The 17,081-nt window shown below is 36.5% G+C and overlaps 1 protein-coding gene across 4 annotated transcripts in view; it reads left to right on the plus strand.

The window, feature by feature from the left end:
• The window catches only part of LOC150087936 (CUGBP Elav-like family member 1), a 549,389-nt gene that overhangs the window by 410,845 nt on the left and 121,463 nt on the right, over positions 1-17,081 (plus strand). For all 4 annotated transcript variants that reach the window (XM_090369279.1, XM_090369282.1, XM_090369281.1 and 1 more), the window contains one exon: positions 6,609-6,677. In XM_090369279.1, the coding sequence (XP_090225405.1) occupies positions 6,609-6,677 (69 nt within the window). The remainder of the gene's footprint in view (positions 1-6,608; positions 6,678-17,081) is intronic.

Raw genomic sequence — 17,081 nt, forward strand, 5'->3', positions numbered from 1 at the left:
CTCAAAGCCCTTTTTTTGACTAGTACTAAGGTTGAAGGGGGCCGACTTGGCCTGGCTCAGGATAGCCGCAGTTCTAATGTGTACTTCATCAGCCTGGATCGCTGGTAACTTATAAATGGCTCTCTCGATGCCCATGGCTATTTCCGCGATGGGAGGTTTGTTGGGCATCAGAGCAAACTTGGTACCCAAGCTTAAAACCCCCTCCTGTTCCTTAGTTAGCCGCTTTCTACTGAGATTACAAATAAAATTAGTATTAACATTAATTCTAGTAAATTTGCTGATTTCCCTCTGTTTATACACATCTGAAACCTTAGTTGTTTTCTCCAAGACTAATTTCACTGCCAATGATCGATGTACAGGAGATACATTATTAACACATTCTAGAGCCAAACCAATTTGTCTTCTGGTAATCCTTAGATCATCATGTAGTTTGTGGATCTAGATACACAAAATCCTTTTTTGGAACCAATTGGTAGCTCTAACTAAACGATAATCATCAAAAGGCATCTTTATGCAGAACCCATATGGAACTAGTCCATGTGTTTACATCTGTACGCAAATCTTAAATGCTGTTTCTGTTTGGCCTCCGTCATGCTATATCTCTCAAATTCATGGATGCGCCGCACTACGGAGTGACCATAGCTATTAAGGATATCTCCAAATAGGCCTACAAGGCTGGGACAATTCATATTGAACAATTAGACTTTACACCAGCCAGTATTCAAATAAACAAATTTCAATCCTGCAAGTAAAACATTTTATTTACAATAAAATAAAATACAAGCATATAAAGTGAAATAAAATAAAATATATAGTAGTCTAAAACTGATGTGATTTAATTTACAATAAATAAAAATATATACATAAAATAAAATATGATGATAAAAGCGATAAAAACAGTTAATAAAATACCGTAACAACTGTAGCTTTCGGAGACAGCGGTCTCCTTTCTCAAAAAAAAAAAAAAAAAAACACTTCCACTTCACCCCTCTGTTCGTTCGAAATACCTGTCCATCTGAGCCTTAAACTTATTTAGGCTATCAACTTCCATGACAAGGGATGGAAGTCTGTTCCACCAACCAACCACCCGCTTTCCTCAATTTGAATTTATGCCCTCTCAGGTGATTATTCTGAGCAAGAGGAAGAATCTCATCAGCATTGAGCATGCTCAAACCATTCATGGCTTTATACACCTCTATCAGATCACCTCGCTAGTGCCTAGTCTCCAGACACTGTAAATCTGCAAAACTTAAGCCTTTCTTCGTAAGAGCAACTCTTCGTTCCGTTCACTAACTTTGTTGCCCTTCTCTGTACTCGTTCCAATAGCTCTACATCCATCTTAAAATGAGGCCTCCATACCTGTATACAGTACTCAAGGTGTGACCTGACCATTGCCTTATACAATGGAATAATCACCTCCTTATCCCTGCTAGAAAAATTTCTGTATGTCATAGACAAGACACCATGAGCTACTCTTGCAGTCCATCTGCACTACTCAGAGAACTTCATATCTGCCTGCACAACCACCCCCAGGTCATTTTCATTCTCTACCACTGCCAGTGTAGTACCACAGAGTTGATACATTGCTCTGGGGTTGCTGTTTCCCATATGTAGTACTTTACATTTGTCAATGTTAAACTTCATTTGCCACCTCTCAGCCCATCTGCTCAGCCTTTCCAGATCCTGTTGCAGCAGCATAGCGTCAGTAATGTCCATAACAACCCTGCCAACCTTTGTATCGTCTGCAAACTTTGACATTAAGCTTGATATACCATCGTCAATATTATTTATAAATGCTGAAAACAATAATGAACCCAACACTGAACCCTGAGGGACTCCACTAATAACATTAGTCCACGATGAGCAGTGTCCATTGATTACCACTCTCTGTCTTCTCCCCCTCAACCACCCCTTTATCCATAGCAGCAATTTGCCTCCAATGCCACACTGCTCCAATTTGTGCAGCAGTCTTCCATGTGCAACAGTATCAAAAGCCTTTTTAAGATCCAAGTATATAATATCATAGTTATTGCCTGCATCTAGCTCTTTTGTGACTGCATCATAGTATCCAATCAAATTGGTCAGGCAAGACTTCCCCCTAACAAAACCATGCTGTGTCCGAGCTATAACTGAAGTCTTGTCTAGATGATCCTGCAGTGCTTCTTTAATCAGTGCCTCCATTAATTTTGCTGGAACAGAAGTTAAACTCACAGGTCTATAATTGTGTCAGCCTTTGATCCTCCTTTGTGAATTGGGGTCACATTTGCACATCTCCAGTCTATGGGTACCTTCCCTGAGTCCAAGGAAGCTCTCATAATTATGGCTAAGGGTTTGCTTACTTCCTTTGCTGCCTCCTTTAATAGTGTCTTTCTTGTGTTTATCTTCAACGATTCCTCCTCCACTTTACTCTCAGTTATTACAAAATCATCTAGCTCACTGCCAGAGTTTAATTCACCTGTGGCATTCCCCTTGCTGAATAACTCCTCATGTGTGAATGTCGATGCAAAATATTCATTTAGTTTATTATCTACCTCAGCAGGATCATCAACAGTTGAACCATCAATATCAAGTGGACCAATCTGATTCATCCCCTTCCTTCCAAAGTTTACATAAGTAAAGAACTCTTTGCTGTTTTTCTTTGCATCCTTTGCCAATGATTTCTCATAATCTGCCTAACCTCCTTTGTGACTTGGTTACAGACCAGCTTATATCTATCATAGGCTATAATGACGTGACACATAATTCTGTGTCACGTGTTAATTTATATGTATCCCATGCATTTTTTTTCTCTGCCATGTGTCTCATTAGTTTATCTGACATCCATTTAGGCCTAAACCTTGAACAATATTTCTTAGTTGGTGTGTAAAGCCTAGTAGCTTCCAAGATAAGTTCTTTGAATGCTTCCCATTTTGAATTTGCTGTTGGTAACATCATCAGTTTGTCCCACTGTATAGAATTTAAATATTGTCTCAGACCATCGTAGTCACCTTTACGAAAGCAATAACCCTTCCCTTTACCCCTGATGGTAGTTACCTCTTTGAGTAAATCCCACTAGTGGTTCCTTTATCTGCAGAACTCTTTGTAATCCAATGCATGAAGAATCACTACTGGTAATCAAATCAAGTATATTACTCCCTCTAGTTGCCTCCCAAACATGCTGATGTAGAAAACAATCATCCAATAAATCCACAAAAGCCTTTCTAGTGTGTGAGTAACCAACCTACAAATTCCAGTCAATATCTGGGAAATTAAAATCCCATTATAAGACTCTCTGATTTACTGGCCCACTCTATTTCCCTGTACATTTTCATATTATACTCATCAGAGTCATTAGGCCTATATCACACTCCTACTCTCAATTTTGATCTCCCAATGCTTATGTCACACCAAACTGACTCGACACTGCACTGTCCAGCGATGTCGACTGGCTTCACTTCCTTGGATTTTATGTGTTTCTTAACTAACGGCATAACCCCTCCTCCCTTCCTATCCTGTCTATTACCCCTGATGATTTTATTGAATCATCATCAGACCCTGATGTGCTTCCTTATTATGAACATTTTAGAGAATTTGGATCTACAGTAATAAGTAAGCAGCACCAAGGTGTAAGGCAAGTGAAGCTTGATGATTTCTTCAAGACCACTTCATCAACTGGACCTGTTTCACCAGGACCCTCTACCAGCAAGGAATTAACACCTCTCCCTGCATATGACAATTGTTTCTGACTCTGAAAATTGTGATTCTTTCAATTAAGTTAATATTAACATTGAATATAATGTATCTTTTTTAGCGTTTTTGTATGTTTTTTATTTAATGGAATTTAAGAATTTTTTTCTCTTTAAAATGGATTTAAATGGAAAAAAACTAATGTTCTCATTGAAAACAACTTTGTGTGAGTTTTAAGAAAAAGAAAAAAAAAAGGGTGGAAATACTCCATTAGTTGCATTGTATAGTTTTTGACCTGTTTAATTAAAATAAAGTTTGATTCCCGTCGTAAATTTATTTTTTATTTTTAACAGATGTTTTAGTGGCATGTATAAATTACTCAATGTACATTATAATAATATTTTATTCATACTTATTCATTATAATAACATTGTAATGCATCCTGTACATTGTAAGCTCATTGTTAATATATGTTTTTAAAATACATTCGATTTAACAGACTTTCAGCAATAGCAGACACCAATTCCCCCAATTCATCCATTAAATTGAGGGCCTACTGTATATCTTAAATTTATAAATTAATTATATGTGAACAGCTCCCCACACCTTGGCTTGTCTAACTAAAACTGCTCTATTCAAATATGAGATGTTGTTAAGATCTTATGGATTTGTCAAGTCCTAAGGCTGAATAGTAACATTCATCTAATGGCTAATGGGAGATGGTAAGATATTAAAGTCTCTAACCCAAAGCCCTTCTACCTGGAGAAGCTTAATGCGGCTAACAAAGCCTGCCTCTCTCTCTCTCTCTCTCTCTCTCTCTCTCTCTCTCTAAAATTCATTGACTGTTGACAATTGTTACTGCATTGGCTGAGATCTCTGATGGTGGGAGAGGACATTGTACCAGTGTGGATCTTCTTTTTCCCTGTTATACTTAAAGATATTGTAATATTGTTGATCAAAATCTATTCCGTGCTTCCTGTTTATAGAGTTAGATTTAAAAAGTTTTATGCAAAATGCCTCTTTGAATTTTATCATATTATGTTGTCAGTCTTTAGAAAGGGCTGACAATACAATATGATGGATGATGATGATCTGACACAGCATTTCATACCTTACAATACAGTATGATAAATGATATGATGACCTGACTCAGCATTCCATACCTTCTAGTCGTGATCCCATGGGATCATGACTAAGAAGGTATGGAATGCTGTATCAGATTTGTCCAACCTCCCACATTGAACATTTTTTTTTTTTTTTTTTTTTTTTACATTCATTCAATGTGGTATAGAGATGTCTGTACAATTCTCTGATATAGATCTCTCCACAGTTGCAATCGATTTTGTTTGTAAATTAGACCTTTGAGGTTATTAGATTGCTGGCTGGTTGTTGGACTACATTTTATAGAATCTGAGTCTTTATAGAAGGTACTGACCCCATATTTTTTTGCTTCTTAGGCTGTTTTTTTTTTTTTTTTCCACTTCCTAGTAAGGGATGCATATATTTGACTTTTCTTCTTTTTTTTTTTTTTTTTTCAGTTGGTTTGAATTGGTTAATTGCACTGATTGGCTTGGTCTATTATCTTATTAATGACATGGAGAGGTAACCCATTGTCTGAGGCCAGATTTTCATGTAATCTTGTTCCTGTTGGAGGATTACACCTTTACACATCCAGATTGTTCTCAGGAAATACTACTTAAACATGCCTATTTTTGTTGAATATGAGTGGCAAGAATTGTACTTTAGTATAAGCTGACATTTATATTTCCTTGGGGGTTTCTGTAAAGGTTGATGTCCAGGAATGGAAGGATTCCATTTTCCGTTACTTCCATTTAAAATTTTATTAGCATTAGTAGAAGCATATGATGCAAGAAAGCAAGCTTATACAGCATCAGGGAAAAAAAAAAAAAAAAAACCTCCCCATTTTACTCATTCATTTTGCTCCAAGAGTTTGTCCAGTTCTTCCTTGAATTTATTTAAGCTGTTAACTTCCACAATGACAGATGGAAGTTTGTTTCAGAGCTTATGCCCCCTTAGGTGTGTAATCCAAGCAAGAGGAAGAATCCCATCAGCATTGATGGGATTCTTCCTGTTGCTGAAGATTTTATTGCAGGGTGAAAGGAGTTGAAGTGAAAGGAATGAAGAGTTTAATTCTTCAATGCCATGGCCCTAGATGGCTATGCCATCAACATAACTTGCCCAGAATTTCAGAGCATTTGCAATACTTAACAAAAAATTTATAAATATAGACTTGATCTTGATGTGGTTTTTAAACTAGTAAACAAAATCAGTAACTTTCTGAGGGACACAATATTCCCGACTAGAACACAGAAGACATTGTTTATGAAAACATAAGGCTGCGGGAAAATTGAAGGGAAATCTGAGATAGTGGAGCACACTTATGGATGCTTCTATACTTTTAATATAATTTTTAAATTGTTGAGGAAGAAAGAGGAATAAAAAAAAAAAAAGTTAAAAGCTATATATAAGAAAATTTAGAGATAAGTAAAATAGATATAGATAAGATAAATAGAAATATGGGGGGATATAGATGCATTATGGATGTTTTTAACCAACAGAATATAAATTTATAGTGAAAATTTGTTACATGCAAGAATTTGTTATATATATGATCACACTACAAAACAGATTGCTTATAAGTTGTTTGGTTGTTTCTTTTTGCTTGAGTATCAAATTTTGTGTCAGTACCTGCACAGTTTGTCTCTTTTTATATATTAGTGATGTCATTTTCATTAATTGTTATGACATGCTTCCGGCACTGTTCATTTTATTATTTGTTTGTTTTCTAATAATGGGACACTCTTTTATTTGAATTTTTTTATTTTATCAGTGAAGTTCCGGAGATAATTGTTCACCATATAATATAAAAAGTAGCATATCCTTAATTAATATAATTAATATACAAGCCATTGTTTTTCCAGCTTTACCAGGGGGATTTGCCCAAGTTGGACCCCAACAGTCCCAAAGTTTAGCTGGCCGACAACTAGAAGGTAAGTAAAAATTGAATACAACTAAAATATTATAATAAAAATTAAAGAGCATAATGTTGTTTCAGTGTTATATTTACTCAAAATCAGATCAGGTTTCAGTGTGTTGTGACAGCACATATAACGGTGCGGATGTGTTATTATAAGGGAGGCACCTGGAATGTTTGTTCAGATCTGCTTCATTTACTGTGACAATACAAAAACTCTGCAAAATGGGCCAGATACGTGTGTAGTGTTATGTTTGTGTGAATAATGCATATTGTGTTGTGTTGTTCTAGCCATTTGCCTACCCAGAAGCAGCAGTCTCCTGGAAAGCTGCTTCTGAGTACTCATCCACACCATAGGAAATGGGCCATTTCCAATAGTTAGGACACATATGGTCTCAGATTATGAGACAAAAAAAAAAAAAAAAAAAACCTAGGAGCTCACCCCAGGAGAGAAGGGTGGAAAAATTAGAATAGTGGAGCCATAGCCATACTTACCAGTCTTGAAACTATCTTTCTTTCAGTGTAAATATCATAAGGTCCAACCATCACTAATTAATTTTGTGCCATTAGTCAAAATGTTCCCTTAGATCATCATCCACTACGTCAGTGGTGTCCAACCCATGGCCTGTGAATAAGTTTTATACGGCCTGCGCAGAAAGTGAACTAAAACAGCATTTTAAATTTTGTTAATTATTTCAAGAACCGTGTACATTCGAAGCTAAAATAAGTGCTAATAAACAAATTTAAAAGACTGTGGCGTTTGTTGCAGTAAATATGTGAGAGTGTTGAAGTTACAAAGCCACATGTTAGTGTCATGAATTCTGTTTCTTTTAACTATGTTTTGTATTAAATATGCACATGCCCAACCAGAAGTGTGTGTATATACGAGGTGCTATCAAAACATTCAGGCACTCCAATTATGGCACACCTTCTGCTTGACCTTGGGGACAAAAAGTGTATGCCAGTACATTTCATTGAAAATGTAACACACTAATTTTTCTCAGATCACTCAGTGTGGCCCATGAAACAAATCAAACTTTGAATATGGCCCCTGTACAGTAAAAGGTTGGACACAACTGCGCTACATAACTAGATTCCCATCCACTTGTTATTTCAAGGATGATGTCTTCTTATAGGAATGCAAAGTCTCAGATACATAGTTGTTCACTAGGATGTAAAACTGGTTTGTTAACAAAAGTAATTAGCACACAAATACTTGAAGTATGTAGCTTCAATCATGGAAGTAGCTAGGCAGTCTTCAGATGGAAATGAAGAATTGGAAAGTTTGAAGTTTTGTTAGTTTAAGTAGATAATATCACAGTCAAATTAACTTAAAATTCTTTTTTCTGAACAAATAGAATAATTAAAGTTAGCATTAGTAGAGGCATATGATGCAAGAAAGCAAGCTTGTGTAGCATCAGCCAAAAAAAAAAAAAAAAAAACCTTTCACTTCACCCCTTCGTTCGTTCGAAATACCTGTCCAGCTGAGCCTTAAATTTATATAGGCTATCAACTTCCTCAACAAGGGATGGAAGTCTGTTCCACCAACCAACTACTCACTGGCTAAAGGCAAATTTCTGCACATCTATCCTACATCTGTCTTTCCTCAATTCGAATTTATGCCCTCTCAAGTGATTATTCTGAGCAAGAGGCAGTATCCCATCAGCATTGAGCATGCTCAAACCATTAAAGGCTTTGTACACCTCTATCAGATCACCTCACCGGTGCCTAGTCTCCAGACACTGTAATTTGCAAAACTTAAGCCTTTCTTCATAAGAGCAACCCTTTGTTCCATTCACTAACCTTTTTGCCCTTCTCTGTACTCGTTCCAGCAGCTCTACATCCTTCTTGAAATGAGGCCTCCAAACCTGTATACAGTACTCAAGGTGTGGCCTGACCATTGCCTTATACAAGGGAATAATCACCTCCCTATTCCTGCTAGAAAAATTCCTGTATATCATTGATAAGACACCATGGGCTACTCTTGCAGCCCGTCTGCACTGCTCAGAGAACATCATATCTGTCTGCACAATTACCCCCGGGTCCTTTTCATTCTCTGCCACTGTCAGTGTAGTACCACAGAGTTGATACGTTGCTCTGGGGTTGCTGTTTCCCATATGTAGTACTTTACATTTGTCAATGTTAAACTTCATTTGCCACCTCTCAGCCCATCTGCTCAACCCTTCCAGATCCTGCTTCAGCAGCATAGTGTCGGTAGTGTCCTTACAACCCTGCCAACCTTTGTATCATCTGCAAACTTGGACATTAAGCTTAATATACCATCATCAGTATTATTTATAAATATAGAAAACAACAATGTACCCAACACTGAACCCTGAGGGACTCCACTAATAACATTAGTCCACGTTGAGCAATGTCCATTAATTACCACTCTGTCTTCTGCCACTCAACGATCCCTTTATCCATAGCAATAATTTGCCACCAATGCCACACTGCTCCAATTTGTGCAGCAGTCTTCCATGTGCAACAGTATCAAAGTTTGAACACAAAGATGGTCAAAAATGAATTAACTTAAAATGCTCAGCAGAATAATAATTTGGGAAGCATCAAATCATTAAGATAGGTAATATGAATAATATCAATAATGTTAAGAGTACATAAAGTAGACTTTCATTATTGATATTAATGATTGAAGCTTCTTATAATAATTATCTTACTATCATGTACAGCAGGTCCTTGTTATAATGCAGTTCGCTCTGTGCTGATTCGCTATAATGCTCTTTTACCAGCGTACAGGTTAAATTTTTGGCATGTTTAACAAAAACATTTCATCTGATGTAGTTGAGAATGACTACATCAGATGAAATGAAAATGAATAGCAAAACAGCATTAAAAATTTTCCCATGCTCAGTGAAATTTTCTTCCACGCTAATTTAATTGCAGTATGGTGGCTTGTTACATAGTTCTGAGATCAACACTTTAAAAATGATCAAGTATATATTGCTTGTAATATTTGTGTTATATGCATTTATCCGAAGTCTAGTCATCACTCAGTACGGTGTTAGGTAACGGACAGTTTACTCGAACATTGTATAATAAAATAATTAATGCAATGGCATTACATTTTCGAAGATTAATAATGGCAGATAAGAATTAAAAAGCAATAACATCTGGACACGGTACAAAGCCTACTAAGGTAAGAAAAAGACTGAATTTGAAAATTAAATTATACATTTTAAAGTGAATTGATTCCGTTCAACGACAAGTATATGTGTGCAATCATTTAGGACTGGCAGATTCAACTGTAAGAACGATTATAAAAAATAAAGAATTAATTTTTAGCAGTGGGAAAGAAAATTGTTCCACTGCAAACAAACTAAATTGGTTATGGCTAGGCCTGCTATTATAATTGAAATGGAGAGACTTCTAGATAATATCCAACGCACAATTCCGTTAAGTTAAATATTATTAAATAAAAAGCGATCAGCCTATATGATGGTCTGAAGTAAGCTCACCTTAAAAAAAAATGTGGAACCATGTAAAGCTAGTAAGGGCTGGTTCGATAGATTTAAAATTCAGAGAGAAGCTGTATGCGCAGCTCAAGAAGGAGCCGAAACTTTCAAAAAAGAACTTAAAATTATTGAAGAGAGGTGTAATACTTCTCAACAAGTGTTTAACATAGAGGAAACAGGACTTTTTTGAAAACAAATGCCTAAAAAGAAGTTTCATATTGAAATAAGAAAAAAACATGCCAGGCTTCAAAGCGGCGAAGGATCGGTTGACTTTATTGTTGAGTGGTAATACTGCGGGGGAATTTAAAGTAAAACCCCTTTTAGTTTACTAGGAAGGGGGCCAAAGTACAACCCAAAATCGACCAAAGATACAAAAATTCGACAGCCCAAGGCCATCGGATTAATAAATTCATGATTTTAATTGGCATTTTAAGTTTAATTTTGATACATAATGTAGTTACTTACCACATAATTATGTACGTATGTAAGGTTGAATATTTTATATGTACAGATTTTTAATGTTAAATGTTTTGACCAACATTTGGCATCTTTTCATTAACATTTATTATTTGTGAGTGGCGGTGCTATAGCACCGCGACTCACAAATACATATGTTACATTACAGGAATACAGCACTTGCTCAGCGGTGATTCACTTAGTGCTGTTTTTCTGGAACGAATTATCAATGTTAAGCTAGGGTGACCTGTATATATATTTTATTTGTTACAGCCAGCCATATTTCAGTAATATAATATGTACCTGAACTAAGAAGATTACTGAGAAAACTGAAAGTGGAGTAGTGTTTCTAATCTCTCAGAATGTAAAATACGTGTCTTTTCTTATTATAATCTTATTGTATGAATATTATATTCTCATTTACTAATCATGGCAACAAAGTCCCGTATAACCAATATGTAAGTTCAATTATTGAATAAAAGTGAAATGCTACTAAAATTAAACTTCTTTTCCTTAATTTATATTTGAATTACCATTTCTGTCAGAACAGCAGTAACTGAAACAATGTCATCTTTCAAAAGTTTGGCAGACCGTTATTTGAGCATTAAATGTATCCAAATTGTACCATTTTAATGTCTTGTGCATCTTTAAAATCAATACACTTGTTATATAGTACATTAACTAAATCAAAAAGTGGACAAAACTTATTCAAGTTGGAATTGTAACCAACAACTATTAATTACACAATAAATACTGAAGAATATTCTTCTTTGTAAATAAGTCAGTAGGTAGCAACTGGAAATAACTATACCATAACATACTACTGACACGATTAGTACAAGACAATAATCAACTTATCATATGACAAGTTGATTATTGTCTTTGTTGATTGTTGATTATCATATGACAAGTTGATATACTTTCTCCAACTATTTAGTAACTTCAAATGATTAGTATCCTGTCACATATGTAAAATAATACCATTTGTGAGGATGCTACTCCAGTATTCCAGTTATTATATATCCCATAGTTTCTGATTTGATTCTAAAACAAACTTCATGTGTTATCACATACAATATCGCATCATTATTACACGATTTCTTTTACAATAGAGAACATCTAGTAAATCCTGCTCAGAAACTTGATAAGAGTTTGTAAGTTATGACTTTTTGTAATAGAGCATACGCTTGTCCAAGAATCTCCCACAGATTGTATAAGGGAAACTCTGGGATCATTGTAAAAATGGCAATCAAATAAAAAGCGTTTCCAATTTTCTTTACTACTGCATAGATACAGATCTACCCATGAAAGGTAAAATTTAAAAAGTTTTTCATTTAAAAGGCCATGTCCTTTTAAATGAAAATGTCTATATACTCATAGAGAACCATTTTTGATTAAATTTCTACAGCAAGAATGTAATGTCTAGAAGAAATAATCTTGTAACTGAACCAAGGATATTGGTGTCCCATCTGATACGTTAAGCCACTAAAAATCACATAACAGTCTAACAGAAGAGCTCCTGCCAAGATTTGCAGTGCCGAAGTCGAAGTCAAAACGACATGCCTTTAAAATTACCCATCACGTGGCTCTGTCTCTCTCTCTCTCTACCAAGTTATTGCAAAATTATAACAGCTCTATGGAACAATGGCTCAGCAGCATTGGTTACCACAGGGAGGAAAACCACATTATAGTAATTTGCATTGTTTTTTTGGGACAATCCCCATTCAGTTCTTGAAATTCTTACTATGGCTCCTCTAAATTTTTTTATTTTAGTGTAAGTGTGGTTCAAATGTGACAAATTTTATTTGCTATCCATAATAATTCCTAAGTACTTCACTTCTTTCTCCATAGGAAGTTGTGTAAAATTTATCTTTATCTCAGTATTAGGTAGTACTATCAGTAAGTTTGTTAGTGAAAGTCCAGATTGACAGATCTGCTAGGACAGCATTGGCAGTGGTTTCTACATTTTCTCTCGATTATCCACTATAAGAAGAGTAAGATCATCTTCATATGCTATAACCTTAACTCCATCAAAGGAATGTGATAACCATTCTTCTAAGACGTTCCATAAGAGAGGCCCTGGGATTGATCCCTGAGGACTACCACCATTGTGTCATCTGCTTATAAATGTGCTGAAATTTTGATTTTACTATTACATATCTATCATTAAATAACTTCTAAAGAGCCAGTAGAGTTGATTTGAACAATTAGCAGTGTGAAGACGTTAGAAGACACTCTCCCACCTCAAAGTGTCCAAGGCACCTTGAAGTCAATAAAAATGGCTAAGGTATATTTAGAATTGAAATTCTCTACACGAAAGATAAAATATACTAAAGGGTCCTCACTAGATCTACCTAGGCAGAACCCGTACTAGTAATAAGGAAAAATTAAACTTCTCTTGTACAAAATATTAGGTAAACACAATGCCATTAGTTGTTCCAGAAACTTTCCCAAATTTTGGAAAAGAGCAGTAGGCCTGAACGATCATGGAACTATTACTGATTTGCGAGGTTTTTAATTAATTTCAGTACGGCAATTTTCCAAGAGAAGGAACAAACTTCCTCCTGCAAACATTTGTTAAAAAGGGTAAGCAAAATCAGTTGTCTTAATTTTAATAATCTTATGATGAAGACATTCTCTATCAAATCAAGTCCCAGGCATTTCTTTACATGATTTTCTTTGCTACTGAAAGTAATAACTCAAGTGTAAATGATATTCCTTATTCCCAACACAATTCTAGGTAGTAGCTGACTCTCATCAATGGTTGCAATACCACCACTTTGCTTATTGGAGGCTTGAAGTGGTATAACCCATGCTTAGTCCCCAGAGCTAAGTTCTGGTCAACGCTTTCCCATCTCTATCATCATGCAGTATGACTGATGACTTTTGAGGTTATGATGGACATCATTGTGAGATCCAGTCTTCCTTACATTTCTAGGGTACAGCTCTAAAACGGTGTTCGCAAGCAAGTTAGTACACCAGACCAAACCTATTGGTAACTCTCTAGGAGGCTTCCAGATCAGCTAGTGTATAATCTTGCTACCTCTACTCTGTCAGATAGTGGCTGGAGGCAGTCTGAGTAGTGAATATGTGGGGGAGGAGGCATTGTCGAGGCCACGTTATGTCAACGATCTGGGTATATTCTTACCGTGTGTACTCCATATCCAAAAATTTCATTACTTCATACAGCATGTCCCCCCATCCACTTTTTCTTACTGTTGAATACACCATGAATTGTCAAACTAATAGAGTAAGCTTATCTGTGAAATATCTAAACCACCCAAACACTTCCTAGTTCATTTTAACAAATATCCGTGGTCTCAGTACTAATCTCAACGATGTCCATTTCCACTTGCAGTCTGCCAAACCCCTTGTACTTTTTCTGACAGAATCTCAGTTATCACTTGATTCAACTACTGCTCATCTCAGTTGCCCAAATTATTCACTGTATCATTCTTTTCGCCTCAAAGGTGGTACTTGTGCATATGTCCGTTCTGATATTCCCTGTTAGAGACTTGGCAATTTGGAATCTCCTCTCTTTGATCTTCTCTGGCTTAAAATCTCTCTACTCTTCTCCCAACTCCACAAATAACTTGGAGCTCATTGACTTCCTCTCTTTGCAACTTGACTTTCTGCAGTCCAACTTTCAAAATCTCTTTACATCAATGTGTCAAATTCATCTGTTGTCTCTACTGTTCTCCCACCTACACTAATCACTTGGAGCTCTTCAGCTTCCTCTCTTTGCAACTTGACTTTCCCCAGACCAACGTTCCTAACATTGAGGTAATTTTTCTTGGTGATTTTAATGTTCACAACTCCAGTTGGCTTCCGTTTTCTAGTCACACCGACCCAGCTCGAGATGCTAAGGCTTTCACAATTACTAATGACCTTGAACAGATTGTTCATTTACCTACAAGAATACTGGACAGTCCTAACCATACAGCCAACATGCTTGATCTTTTTCTCACAAACAACCCTTCTAAGTACACAGTCGAAGTGAGTGGTCCTTTAGGCACCTCAGATCACAATTTGGTGATTGTCTCTTCTCCAATGGAGCCTTTATCTCATGGCTATTCCCAACCTCATGTTATTTGGCATTACAAGAATGCAAGAATGAAAGACCTGCAAGATTTCTTTTCCTCAGTCAGATTACTGTTTCAAAACTTATGATGTCAACATTTGCTCAGATCGTGTCAGCGAAATTATTCTTGTAGGAATGGAACCCTTTATCCCACACTGCACTTTAAAATCTCATCCTTTATCTAAACCTTGGTTTTCCAATAAATGTGCAAAGGCTGTTCAAGAGAAGAATGTTGCATATCGTAATTGGCTTGTTGCCAATTCTTCAGTTTCATTTTCTGCCTACTCCAAAGCTCACAACAATTGTAAAGCAGTTATTAATCAGTCCAAACTAGAGTTTCAGCAGGCTAAGAGTAGAAAACTTGCTTCTTGCCCTAATGGTAGCTGAGCATTCTGGTCTCTTGCCAAAGCTATTGGCCGCAACTTTTGTCCAGCTCTGCTTCCACCTCTGTCCAAACCAGATGGTTCTGTTGTCACTTCAGCCAAGGATAAAGCTGACCTGCTAGCATCCCATTTTCCTTCCAACTCATGTATTAATGATCTTGGTAAAACACCTCCCACTATTCCCAACACGCTCCATTCAATGCCTCCTGTGGTCGTCCGTCAAAAGGATGTCAGAAGGATTTTGACGAATCTTGATCCTAAGAAAGCTCCAGGTCCCAATGGTATTACTCCACTTGTTCTCAAAACCCGTGCTTCTGAACTTACTCCTATTCTTCTGAACTTACTCCTTTTTTCACTTTCTTATTCCAAAGGTGTTTTTCCTTCTGCTTGGAAATTTGCTCGTATCCAGCCAGTTCTTAAAAAGGGTGACAAATCCCTCCCATCCAATTATCGTCCCATTGCAATTACTTCTACTCTTTCTAAATTAATGGAGAAATCAATTAACCGCCAACTCTTAATCTACCTAGAAACCTTCCGTCTGATCAACGATCGCCAGTATGGATTCCATCAGTGTCGATCCACTGGTGATATTCTTGCTTATGTTACCCATTTATGGACAAATTCAATGGAAAAGTTCAGTGAAACACAAGCAGTTGCCCTTGACATCTCTAAGGTTTCTGATCATGTTTGGAATAAAAGTCTTCTAAACAAGCTTCCATCTTATGGTTGCCAACTGCTTTTTGTAATTGATTATCCAGTTTTCACTCTGTTCGCTCACTGAGGGTGATGGTAGATGGCACTCTGTCTTCTAACTTCACTAATATTGGTGTCCCCAAGTTTCAGTTCCCCCCCCCCTCCACACACACACACTTTTCCTCTTGTATGTTAATGACCTTCCATTGTCTGGAAATCCTATCCATAGTTTTGCTGATGATAGCACATTGCATTCCACTTTCCAGTTGGAGAAACCTTGCCCTGCTCAATCAGCTTCAACTTCTCGAATATCCACTACCAATTCCTTAAATGCCGACCTCCAGATAATTCTCCAGTGGGGAAAAGTTATCTTAGTTGATTTCAATCCTTCTAAAACTGTCTTGTCTTATATCTCACAAAAAGGATTCTTCTGCTCCTATGCTTATCTTTGATGACACTCCGATTTCTAGGCAAAATAATATATCTCTTTTGGGGATTACCCTGACTTCTAATATCTCTTGGCAGAAGCACATTACAAATATTGCTTCCTCTGCATCTAAAAAACTTGGTTTTCTCTTTTGCTCTCGACGTTTCTTTTCTTCCAAACGGCTGTTCACTCTGTACAAATTGCAAATCCGCCCTACCATGGAATATTGTTCCCACATCTGGGGTGGTGCCCCCAAAATCTCTCTCAGGCTTCTTGATTCCATTCAGAAGAGGGCAGTTAGGTAGTTTCTAACAGAGTCTCTCCACTCACTTTCTCATAGACGTACTGTTTCTGCTGCATGCCTCTTCTACAGATACTTCCATGGGCACTGTTCTTCTGAATTGGCTTCTATAATTCCCGCTCTCTCTTTCAAAACAGTCTGAACACGTGCCGCCACCAGCCAGCATCCATTTACTGTCCAACTTCAAACCCACCGAACCAACTTTTCATCTTCCTCATTTATTCATTCAACTGCCATTTTCTGGAACGACCTTCCTTCATACGTATTTCCTGAAAATTATAATCTACAGAAGTTCAAGTCCAATGTCAACAAATATCTTCTTTCGTCTTCTCAACCTCCAACCCAAGCACGGTACTAAGTACTATAGGTTCTAATACCTCTCTCGTTTGGGGTTTTCATAAAAAAAAAAAAAAAAAAAAATTTCTTGCATGTATTTCAGAGTTATGAACACTGTCATCATTTTGAAAAAAAAAAAAAAAAAAAAAAGGTCTGTCCAAAACTTCATTGCTCATATCTTTCCAGTTCATAGTTTCTATGGAATTCAGTACCATATGTATCAGGTAATAAAAGTTTTGTTTCTTTTTATTTTGTAAAATAGATCCTATG

This window comes from Mastigoproctus giganteus, chromosome 3 (assembly GCF_048544385.1).
Source record: "Mastigoproctus giganteus isolate SK-2022 chromosome 3, ASM4854438v1, whole genome shotgun sequence".
Lineage (NCBI taxonomy): Eukaryota > Metazoa > Arthropoda > Arachnida > Uropygi > Thelyphonidae > Mastigoproctus > Mastigoproctus giganteus.